The sequence below is a fragment of the Strigops habroptila genome, chromosome 11 (genome assembly GCF_004027225.2).
Source record: "Strigops habroptila isolate Jane chromosome 11, bStrHab1.2.pri, whole genome shotgun sequence".
Classification (NCBI taxonomy): Eukaryota; Metazoa; Chordata; class Aves; order Psittaciformes; family Psittacidae; genus Strigops; species Strigops habroptila.
This window is the reverse complement of record NC_046360.1, coordinates 10,318,313-10,330,807: the sequence shown is the minus strand read 5'-3', so window position 1 is coordinate 10,330,807 and position 12,495 is coordinate 10,318,313. Positions and strand designations below refer to the sequence as shown.

The following is a 12,495-nucleotide window of genomic DNA, read 5'->3' as shown; positions in this document are numbered from 1 at the left end:
ACTTGGAAAACAAATAGATGCAGAGCAGCGCATGGCTGAGCTCAAATAGCACATTGGTAGGGAATAGAAAGGTTTTTTGTGTGGCTGATGGAAAAAGCCTCTTCCATTGCCAGGAGGTAAAGCTGCTAAGGTAAAGGCGGGTTTGGGTACTACTCGCTGCCAGGGCAATCACCTCCTGTCTCCTCATGCCTTCTTGACATGAGGACAAGATACTGAGGTGGCCTTTGGTACCAAATCCACATCCTTGTGTTAAAAACTGCTCTGATTCTCCCTTTAGCCTCCAATCCCTCTTCATCAAAGAAGCGTTTCACTTCACCCAGAGATAAGTTATCGTACAGCACATGGCCTCCGTCTGGACTAGATAACTGCACAATATTGCTGCCAGTCCCCAATCTCAAGCAGGAAAACCATTCACAGCGAAAGAGCCAGCCTTGTTCAGCACTGAATATTGGGCACAGTTGGCTAAAGAGAAGTCTAGCACAGGACCTGCCAACAAGCATGATGACACACTGGAGGATTCTTGAGATTGCTCACTTTCTGCAGAGAGCCAGAGCTGCATAAAGATTTCAGAAAGCCCAACCTTACACCATCCCAGAATTTACAAACACCATTTCCAGAGCTGGAAAACCCAAACCTGAAGATGACAGCTGAGCATAACTATAGAAAAAGAGCTCCAAACAGGGGCTATAAGTCTGTCCCCCATCTCCTACTTGTACTAAAGAATTACAGAGCCACACAGTTCTTTCACTGACCCTTCCTTCACAGCTGAACTACCAGTGAGGGAAACACATGGGCCCTGAGGTGTTTCTCCCAAACCACCATTCCCCTTGTTAAAAGACAGATTGCTCTTAGGGCAAGAAGTTCAGTTCTGTTATTCTCAGGAAGTTCAACTGAAAGTTCTATTAGGACAGCACACAAAGACTCTGTCTTAAACAGCAGCATCTTAAACCAACACTGTATCATGTAATACCCCAGGAATTTCATTGCTGCTAACGACAACTCACAGGGCATGTGGTTTGAGTTTGTTTTTTGGGGTTTTTTTTTTAAAGAAACAATATTTTTTAATTAAAGGATAGAATTTGTAAGTAGGTCAGAGATCAGGTGCTACTTTTAGCTTAGACTGTAGGTGCTGGACCAGTGTGATTTGGTTCATGCCCATCCTGCAGTGGAGGTACTCTGAGCACACCCTGCAGATTCCTGGCATCTGGGGGGATTTGCAGGATAAAAAGGGGGGCTGCAGGGTCCCAGCAGGGTCCCAGCAGAGAGAGCATCTGCAAGGTCAGAGGGGGACAGCAGGGACCAACCAGCACTGTTGGATCACCCTGTGCTGCGCCTGGTGGGACTGGCTGCAATGCCTCCTGCTCTCGCCAGCGGGCAGGCAGGCTCAACAGGTTCATTTACAACATGTGGTTTTCATTTGGTTCCAGCGTTGCTAGACTGAAGCCACCAAGCCTAATTTCTTTCCCACAGAGCTGGAGTCCGTATGTTTCCACTAAAAGCATTCCACAATTACAGAAAAAGTTAGACTGAGAAAATTTTTTGGTTTACCTTATTTTACTTGACTTATACGCCTCTAGAAAATCTGTTAGGAGGCTCTGCAGTGTGCAAGTACAAAGCCAGAGATGTAGTTTGCCTTCGGTTCAAACAATTCACTCTAATTTAATGCATATGTGTGCTCATCAATAGATTAACCAGTTTTGCTGATTTCTAAGCAATAATAGTGGAAATGAGCCTGTTCTAATCCTAAACTGCAGAGGCTAAGCACAGCTTCCTTGAAAAAACTGTATCTGGTAACAGCCAGGGCTTTGGGACACCATAAAATAAGGAAATTCTTATCCCTGGTGTTCAGTGCTCCCCAGGCTGGGCCATGAGCAAGGAGAGCGGCCATGTCCTGCATCAAACACAGAGGAGGTGGGAGAAGAGTGAGGTGGCAGAGCTGTGGAGCAGGATCAGGGCAGAAGAAAGCCCATAATGTTGAGCAGTTTAGCAGTGGGGTAATGGTGTGATGGTAGGATGAGAAGACCAGAAGCAGTGACTGCACAGGCTCAAACACCAGCACAGGAGATGGGTACCTGTGGGAATGAGCAGTCACAGAGCTGGGGATGAGGCAGAGATGAGGCAGAAGAAAGAGAGCAGCAGCAGCAAAGGGCCCAGGAGGGACTCAGGAGCAGCAACACAGGTCCCAGCTCTTGTGCCATTGGGGATCTCACCATTCATGATTGCTGTATAACTTCTCAAATCTACAGTATTCCAAGTCCAAACAGCCAGTATAAAAATTTGCAGACTTCTGCATAATTGCAGAAAAAGAGTGACCCAATGCTTAGTAAGAAACAGAAAAATCCAAGATAAATCATTTCTTCTTCCTTCCTCTCTCCTAAGACTCATGAATTTGGGAGTTTAATTATTTTTGAACAGCAGAAGTCAACAGCATTATTGTAATTTCAAACCCACCTGCTGACTGGCATGGCAGAAAGAAGCTGGGTCTGTGCATAGAGGGATGCTTCACTTTGCCCAGCTCTTGCTTTTTTGCTGGAGTTAAATTACAAATGAAGTGGCAGCTCATGGGGGCAGCAGGGTCTAACGGCTAAGACCACTCTGAGAAAATGGATTTTATTGCTACAACTGTGACAAAACTCCTATATGATGCTAAAATCTTGTTCAGCAAAGATTAGAGAGGAGGCCACTATATGCTTCTCAGCTCCTGATGCTCCCATCAAGACCTCTGGATCAGACTCAAGGAAGCCCTCACCCTGCAGAGTCACACAGGAGGTCAGCGCAAGACGTACTCTGAGCAGCACAGATTGCTCTGAAAGGCAGAGACTGTGATGTGCTATCCAGCCAGTACAAGTGCCATGCTAGCCTTCCTCATTTATACTTATTTATATTGCTTTGAGAATTAATTTAGTGGTGACTATCATGTGCTAATAGCTAAGAGCTAAAATGTGACATAAAGACCTAACAGCACAGAAATGTCTGGGAGAAAAGAACAAGATCACATTGAGTACAGAGCATGCAGGAAGCTTCCTCCAGCCACTACTATGGGCCAATAAGGACAAAGAGATAAATATGCCAATGACAACGAAAAGGGCAAACATTATACAAAGCTTCTGATCACAAGCTCTGTTGCAGAGGAACATTTTCATAAATAGTTTTATTATGATCTATTGCAAGAACATGAGCAGATAGCTCAAGCTGGGAGAACAACACAGCAGCTTGGTTCATTCCAAGTAGAAAATGAGCACAAAGTTTTCCGGGAATGGCTGCAAATGAAGGATAGCAGGAAAAGCAAGACAGCATGCAGCAGTAGGGGAGCAGAGCTAACCACCGGGCAAAGTGTGGGTAGTATAGGGAACCAAGGTGAAGGAGAATAGTCTTGGCTGCGGAGATGCAGGGGCCTTGGAAGGGCTGGCGGAAGACAGCTGATACATTTGAAGCAGCAGGACGTGATGTGCAGATGCCCCAGGCTGGGGGAAAGGGGGAAAAATGGTTGATGGGAAGTTGGAGCAAGGGTAGAATTTTGTGGAGATCATTGACAAACTATTTGTAGGAAATCTAAGGTGGCTCATCAGACTGGAGGGAAACCATAGACCTTGTCAGCAAGTGTGCTGGAGGCACAGCTACAGCAATAGTTGAGGTAGTGTCTTGCAGAGAGAAGAGAAGGGAACAGATGACAGCCCAACAGCAGGAGCCAGCTAGCTAAAGCTTATCAGTTTTCCACCTGATCACAGATTTCTGTAGCTCTCACTTCGGAGCCTCCCAGCTGATTCTACAATAAGTTAAAAACTACAACAGCTGCAGAGCAAGTGCTGTGGTTTTCCCAGCAGATTCTTTGGGTAACCCAATAATGTATTTTCCTCTATTTCCATTAATACAGACTCAAAAGATACTTGTTCTGCCCTCTGAAGAACTAACCTGTGCCTTAGCATAAAAAACCCATGTGCAGACATGGTACATTTTCTCCAACTACTCAGAAATGCTGTGTCAAGATATCATTGCAAGAACACATGTGTGACATGGCAAGCATGGCATAATGGCACCATGTCTTACCTCTACCACAGGGCAGAGCACACAGCTCAGAGCACACACCCATTGCTGGAGCATCCAGCATGTAGCTTGTGAAGTTCCATCGTTCTACTTTCATGTATTTAAGAACTGAAGTAACAGTAATACTAAATTAATAGCATAGGAGACAAAACGTTTGAGAGGGAGGTTGCTACACAAACTGAAGTCTTATGACCTGCACAACTAGAGCATTTTTTAAACCTACATATTTCCTTCCAAGAAATGGAAGTATGTCTTTTGTAGTTATACTGTCCTGGCTGAATTTCAATTAAATCTGCTCTTTGCTTTCCAATACAGTGTCTTTCTTTCTTCAGAGCAGATACACCTGCTGCAGGCTACAGTCCTTAAACACACACCCTAAAGGATGGGATGCCCAGTCCCCCTTACCCTCCCAGCTGCTGCTCTCTACTTGCTCCTTTCACTTCTTCCTTAGTTTATACCTAAGCCACTTATCTGACAGACTCACCACCATGAAGTAAACAGTTAATTTCCTGCTTCCCCACTTAAAAACAATGTTTCATTTGTATATTGTAAATATTTGTACCTTCCAAAAGACCATGGGTTTGCAGAGCTGCGAGTTGTTGTGACATGGGATAATGAAAATAAGCATCAATCACAGAGGCAGAGCTCCATCTGCTCTCTGAGGTGCTCCACTGCCAGTGGAGAACACTCATGGAGCAACACTTTTGCTTAGCCCCAGAAGGGGGGACAGGGCAGAAACCCGTTGTTAGTAGTGTCCTGTCAGTCCAAGTCCATGACATACACAACAGATAACCCACAAACCCGAGCGATCCATGCACATACCGGCCGATGACAGAGCAGGTCTCAGTGTCAGCAGCCACAGCGCCGTGCAGGTAGTGCTGAGGACCACACTTGGGTTGAGTCAGGATGACCACAAGTGCAACAACCACCGCCAGCACCCCCAGGGTCAGCAGCACCAGACAACAGACCTTCCCCGTAGACATCTCTATTCCGATGCCGCCAGAGGCAGATGGGAGGCTTTTACTCCTTTGTGAAGGCGCCTGCTTTGCTCAGGGTGGAAGTAGAGGATCCCGGTGGGTTTGGAGGGAGGTCTCACTGAAGTGGGCTCTGCCCTCTGCCACTGGAAATTACATTTGCTTAAAGATTAAAAGCTGCTAAAAAGGAAACAGCATACTCCTTCTTTCCTGCTCTCTTATGCGTGAGAGGCTTTCACTCTCTTTTTTAAAGTAAACTTTTTCTGGCATATCCACCATGTGCCTTTTTTTTTAAGGCTCTGATGAAAACATTTAACACATTCACTGCTGGAGCACTTCAAACTGAAATCTCTACACGGCTTATTGGCGTCACACAGCTTCCCTGTCTTCACATCCTTACCACACAGAGCAGATCACCAAACAAAGGCAGCCTACATGGTGAATCACTGGGAAAACTATATCAATCCTACATTGGGATTGCAAAGTTGGGGAATTTTCTTTCCATAAGACTACTCAGAGAAGTAAAAGCTAAATACAAAGCCATAACCTTCATATTTACTCTTATTTTACTTTATAGTTTATTATAATCTTGCTTATTTTTTTATCATTAAATCTTGCCACTGTCCGCACCATGTATCTTCTGTAAATGAACATAACAGCATACCTTGAATAAAGCAGCACACCTCTGCACAATACATTCGAGCTAAAAGCTCTGGGATCCAGTCTGTACCAGTCAGTAACCACAGCACCCAGGAAGTGAGCAGCTGTTAAATAAAACCAGACCCAATTCCTAACAGAGCAATGATGAGCAGCATGTACTGCTACACAGTGCAACTGGGCCCAGTTAGCTCAAGAGCCTCTTAATTATACAGTTCTCCTTGCACTTCAAAAGTAAAAGATATAGCTCCACATCTGCCTTCTGTCTTTCTAAAAGATGTTATCTGAAATCCTTTTCCAGTTGGATTTGGGAGAAGGGGAATAACCTGTGCAGATTCACACCTGTATTTCACTGCAGATTGAACTGGTACTCACTAAAATTTCTCATAGCTAACTAATACTATTTCATGTATCATATCTCAAGAAATGCATTTGATAGACTAAGCTGTCCTTTTGTAGTTGTATCTTCCCGTAAGGTTACGTTGGGGAGCCAAGAATGGTCCAAGAAAAATACATTGCTTTGTCCGAGATAAAACCATGGTCCCTGGGGAATAATGTGGTCTCTCCATCTCTGTCTGACTTGGCAAATAAATATACTTGGCATGTGCAAAAAAGCCTCCACAGCTCTAATGTGACTTTTCATTTCACCTCATTGTGAAACATTGCTGACCTTTTAAAATGTCTTAATTCCTATAAGACTTCCACATTTTATTTTTGACAAACTACTCTCTAACACTTAAAGAATCATCATTCTGGTGTTTTTCTGGGGGGGGGAAGCTCTTCCCTTTCAATTCATATCAGTGCTGGAAACCCTGACCACTCAGTACCAACAGACTCAAGGCCCAAGTCGATTTTACCCGTTTACTTTCACCAAATGCCATGGAGAACTCAACTGCAGACTTCAAATTTCCATCAGATTTGGGTTTCAACTCAGCACATCAAACATCTGTATCTGGAAAATTAACCCTTGTGCTGCCAAGTAGGAGACCTGGAAGAGGTAAGAAAAGTAAATGAGAATGTCATCTCCCAGACCATGTCTGGGAAGGCCAAGACTTGGTTATGATCTATTCGAACTAACAGATGCCTCCCACAGGCAAACCCATTTGTCTTTTAGATACATAAATGAAGACTGAGTCTCCTTATCTCTTCCAATGCGTAACCTTTACAGTCTTGTTGGTGCAACACTCAACTTTGACCATATTACGCTACAAAGTCCACACTGACCCTCCCATGTGAGAGGCTACTTAGCTCTCTTGGAACTCAGGTATTTAATGACCCTTACAGGCCAAGATATACTCAAGGAGATTTTAATTAGAATTGTAATTATTAACAGAATAACCATTTATTAACTAATAAATAGGCACAGTATCTTTAAATTGTCCTTTATACTGTTGGAGTCCTGTAACATCTTTGTCCAAATCTTCAATCAAGAAATCAAATTTGAAAATGATTTAAAATCTGAAGTCCAGGCATTGATAAGGTTGTCACGAACACCACAGCTACTTCATGGAGGGTAAGAAGTCATCAAAGGATAGAAATCCTCAGATTTTAAGAGCAGAGCATAAATACTAAGTAAAGGAGGTGGGAAGAAATTCTCTTTGAGGGTAGATTATTGCAGAGATATTGAAGGGTCTTGACCTGAGTTGCCGGGGAGAGCACATGGACAGTTAGTCTAATCCCATCATCTTGTGACCATAGGGACCAGGAGCTTCTCCTTCAGCTTTGCTGGGACCAGACTGCACCTTTGCTTGTTTTGGCAGCAGTGTATTGCACTAAGCCAATTTAATTTTACCTCAAATTCCAACATCTTGTTGACACAGAGCTACTACCTGTAGATTCTCTGACACTGAAGCTGGTTTCAGATGATGACTGGTATCAGTCCTATTTGAGGAAAAGAAAGCTGGCTGCTGGTTGAAAGCCAGCCCTCAAAACCAGCCTTAGGATCCTGGAGGTGAAGACACAAGCCCAAAGAGCACCAGCATCTGCATGTGCTGTATGCACGCTTTTCATTCAGCAGAATAAAGATGCAGATGCAAATCAAGGAGCCATCATCTGAGAAGATGGAGACCTCTGTGCTGAAGCAGGATTCATGACAGTCCAGGGCCAGACTAAAGAAAACAATGTTGCTGCCCTGTCTGCAGCAAAAGAGTAGGTTTGTGGCATGAACGGTATTTCAAGCATTGTGTTTTCTCCAAGCATCCATGCTGCTTTCCAGTGTTTGAGATGAAGAACACCATTGGACAGAAAGCCAGACATTTGTACCCAAAGAGAAGCTAAGATATTGACCTTCAATTTATCGCTCTCCATCTCATCTTTTAAAAATATAAACTACAAGAACCCTATGTACACATCAAACTCATGAGGCATTCTCATACTAGCGTCCTAAACCTCCTTTGCCTTTGTCTGTGCACTGTCCAAATTACATTGCAACACACTCAAGAGGATGCCTCTTGAGAGGAAGAGCAGAAAGCTGGTGTTTGTTTGCAAAGCATTGTCTACTGTCACCAAGCTCTTACTGTAATAAATAAGTGCCTTTCCCAACTCTGAATTAAGTTTAAACCACTGGACAAGAGTCTAGGAAAGTTTCCAAGAGCATGCAACCAATAGACAAACTGGATGTATTTCACACACTCTTTGTCTCCTCCTCCAGTCATGTTATTTATAATCCAGAAATATAGCTTTGTCTCTATATGATAATTGAATTACAAAACATAGGAAACATGCTGGGAATTTATTGTTCAAATCTTGTAGGAGAACATGTGAGTTCCACAGGTGTTGGTGCTCATGATCCATTTGTCTCAGCACAATCTTTCCGAAACCAGAGAAACACTAACCTTTGTGCATTGTTTTCCTTCGCACACAAAAAAGTTTTCTTTATAGAGGGACATGGGTTTGCTCCCACAAAAATGATTTGTATAGTTTTCAGACATCTGGAAAAACAGATACTTGGAAACCGGAAACTCTGGTACTGAAGAATTTCTCATTCATTTCTTTCCTCTGTTATTTCTCAGAATTCATAATGAAAGTGAAGCCCATAAACTCCTCTGCTTCTTTTATTACTGAAAACAGAAAAGGGAAACATGCTCTAAAATTACTCATGGATATCTGTTTCACTGAGATTAACATTTAAGTACCTGCTGAATCAAGGCTTTTTGGTTTTCCTCTCAATTTTAAAGCATGCCAGGGAACAACTCTCCTGGTTCTAGCTGAGAAACTTGGCAGTACTTCATCTCAGATCTTGAAAACACACTTCTAGCTGCTGCTGTAATGGTTAAGTGCATTTCTCTTACAATCCCTAAAAGGTTTTGAGGGTGATCACAAGCAGTTCATGTGTTAGGAGTGCAGCAGTAGGGCAGTGATGGATAACTGAGAGGAGGCAAATCTCTATCTTGAAGAGGACATGTATCAACAACCCAACACTACTCTGCCACTGTTTTCCTCAGCCACATTAACTTTCAGTTTGCCACTGTCTGGGATCTCTGCAGGCTATGAGCACTTGAACGTCCTCTCAGAAAGAGAAGCAAGGAGAGGAAATACTTTTTAAAAATCCCCTAAATGAGAACTGCAAAGCAAATAGAGCAGGCTTTTCTGGGATTCCCAGGTAAATGACAGAGCTGGACTGCTGTGCACAGTGAGCCTTTCCAAAGCGCTTAATCACACTGAAATCTTTGAGTTGGGAATCAAGATCAGGACTAGCATCTGGAATTCATCTCGTCTCCAAAATGAGCCGAAATGCTCAATCAGAGAACAAATGGAGCCAAACAGATCCCACTTCCCTCTTGAGAGAGCAGGCCCCTTCTCTGCCTACCCTTGTAGCGTTTTCTGAGAAATGAGAGCATACTCACAGCATCCCCATGGGAGTTTTGCAGTTTCCCACCATCTGTTTGGAATTCAGTGACATCCACCAGCATCAAAGCTGAAATGGAGAGGCAGAACGTGTGCAGCTGGTCTAGAAAGGGTAGGAAAGGATCAGGACATGCCTCTGGGAAGCCACAAGCTGCTGGAGAGGCTCACTCACGCTTGCCTTAGACTCTCCTCTCGTGAGCACTCAGAACCACTGCCCTCTCTCCCTCTCCCTGCTGCACTTCCAGCTCCTAAGGACAATAGGTCCTTGAAATACAAGAGAGATGTGTCAGTGCTGAAAGTCGACAAGGATCTCACAAGAACCAGCACACAAGGTGCAAGCTGAGTCCCTCTGCAAGTGAAGGAGGGAAGACCAGGTTCTTAACTGCCCGTATGTACTTCACAAGCAAAGAAGAAGCTGAAAGAAGAGAAGCTGATGGAAGGAGAAAAAGCAGCTCCACAAACAGCCCTTGCCATGTCCTGGTGCAAAAAAAGAGGGTTATTGCTGATTGCGCAAGTACAGACATAGGCTGCTAGATCTGTCTTGGTCCCAGGGAAAACAGCATTGCTTCATATTGACTTTTCTGAATGGCCCTGGGAGTTTGTGTGAATCAACCCTTTTCCTGTGCAAGAATACAAGAAAGCGTTTGCTTTCTTCACCAGGAAGTGGAGGAGCAGCACACACGGAGAAATTTAGTCTTTAGGAATTTGTTTTCTGGCCTTTCCTTTTTCCCTGCTCATCTTTCACTGCAGTTTTACTTTGGAAATTCCGCAATGTTCAAATCTTTGCAAGAAATGGTGTTTTCAGGCTCTTGCACAATTCGCTTTGGAGCTGTTATTTATTCTTAACCACTTTCCCACACAGTGATCACTCTAAAAGGCTCCTTTCTTCCTTCAAAGTTTTACACTCTTTCCTCTAGAGACAGGCTGATATCATGGTCCCAAAATTTACTCAGCTGGAACATGAGGTAAAAATTGCAAAAATTCAACTGTTGCTCATCCATGAGCTCATGAGCATGAACAATGCGAATGGGAAATAACCCTGCTTTCCCACATTCAGCATTTGAATATTATCTTTGTTGATGCTAAATGTGTAGTGGAAGAATATCTGAGCTCAGCTGGATGAGTGCTACATGTTTTTATTTCTATAGAGAATAATCTGTTTTCAGGATTCCATGCATATCCTTCTTTTCTACATCGTATATTTAATTTTAAGACCTTTCTTTGCCATAGTGGAGTAAGACATTTTCAGCTTATGAAATTGGAAAACACAAGTAAGTTACTGTCAGCAATAAATTTTAGTCAGTTACATTTTAATAAGCAAGTTTTTTGTGTTTTTTCCTTCCTTTTTTTATATCCAAAATCTGGATTGGCTACTCAGACCCTTTAGGCTGGTGAATGCAATACGGCATACTACACATAGTACTACAGCATAACTAAGACAATGTCGGAACATGCCCAAAAATATCTGAGCTGACAAATATGTATTGAGTATTCCTTCAGAGACAGCAAGAACCTATAAATCTACTCTTAACTACAGGTAGTACAAATGGAAAAGGCAGAGATATAGAAAACAAATATTTAGAGCAGTAAAATCATACAGCTCAGTGCCTGCCACCTCCTGCAAATCCTGTGGCAGAGCTCTTGGAAAGTGGGATGGTGTAACAGCAAACATTAAAACACAGTCCCAAGCAAGCCTCCTGCTGGGTAAAGAAATCAAAGTTCACAAAAATGACATAGTCCTTTTCTAAATCATGTGGCAGCAGCAGTACCAGCACTGCATAGTTGGTCTCTCTGCTTTAATTTAGTTTTGCTTTGTTGTCCATAAGCTTTCTCTGTGTTCAAACCCTAACCTAGTAATGCGCAGAGTTCCACGGACGTTGCCAAAAGGAAGGTAGTGGCATGAGGAAAAAAGCTAGCTCAAGAAAACCTTAAGATGTTCTTTTTGTCTTGTTTTTTTTTGCATAAAAAGCAGAGCTACTGACCACCCGTATTAAAGGGCAGATGGAAATAGCAGCATTTAAAAAGAGAAACAGCTCAGTTTCTACATGGTGCACCAGAGTCAGTGTAGAAAGGACATAAAGTAAATAATGAACATAGAAACATCTGGGTTTTGTCTGCTACAGCTTAAAGGACTTAGAGCAAGTGATTGGAAGTCCTAAATTAATGAAAATTAAACTAATTTGAAAGCTTTCAGAGCACAGAAAGAGGATCTCAGTGTGCATCTCCAGAGCTTCTTGCTAGCAGCCAGAATTGTGCTGAAACAAAAGGGAGACGGACTTGGTCCTTCAGCCTCATGCATTCTCCTCTCTGGAAATGACGAAACCAAAACCCATCTGGCTTCCAACTCCATCCATGCCTGTTCTCACTCCCCACACCCTGGGTGACTGATATAAGTGATACTCAGTTCCTGTATGTTCAGTTTCTATTTTCATGTCAACTGCTAAAAAGGTGTCACTTGTCAGTCTCAGCGCCAAGTTCGACTTCCCCTCTTCTGCTTCCTCCTCAAGGTCTGACACTTGCTACAGAGTCCAGGGCAGATCTGTGCTGGACTCCAGAGCCTGCTGAGCCTAGGCTCCGGGCAGACAGTACATGTGTTTTATTTCCTTGCCCAACACTGAAATTCAGTCAGAATAGGGTTGGACACACACATAAACACATACATCACCCATTAGTGGCCAAGATTGCCCAACACAGTGTTTTGGAGGCTTGTTTATTCAAGGCCAAATAAAGACCCATTTTGAAAATATAAACTCAGTAAAAGAAGAAATGCTTATATTCAGAAAAGTTATCTGTTCTCCAGACATTGCTTGGAGAGAGAAAAAAAACCCAACAAAACCTGAAATAGTTCAATGTTCAAATGTAAAGACATTTAGTGTGGCTCTGTCCCTGTTCCAAGGTCATATATACTGCTCCATCTGAAGAATATTTGTCTCATTTGCTTCCACCCAGTTTCCATCCTTTCTATACAGTAGGC

At 43.1% G+C, this 12,495-nt stretch overlaps 1 protein-coding gene across 2 annotated transcripts in view; it reads right to left on the bottom strand.

The window, feature by feature from the left end:
• Positions 1 to 5,248, bottom strand: part of GGT5 (gamma-glutamyltransferase 5) — a 30,217-nt gene extending 24,969 nt beyond the window's left edge. For both annotated transcript variants that reach the window (XM_030501440.1, XM_030501439.1), the window contains exon 1: positions 4,867 to 5,248. In XM_030501440.1, the coding sequence (XP_030357300.1) occupies positions 4,867 to 5,027 (161 nt within the window). In that variant the 5' untranslated portion in view covers positions 5,028 to 5,248. The remainder of the gene's footprint in view (positions 1 to 4,866) is intronic.
• Between the last annotated feature and the right edge of the window lie 7,247 nt (positions 5,249 to 12,495).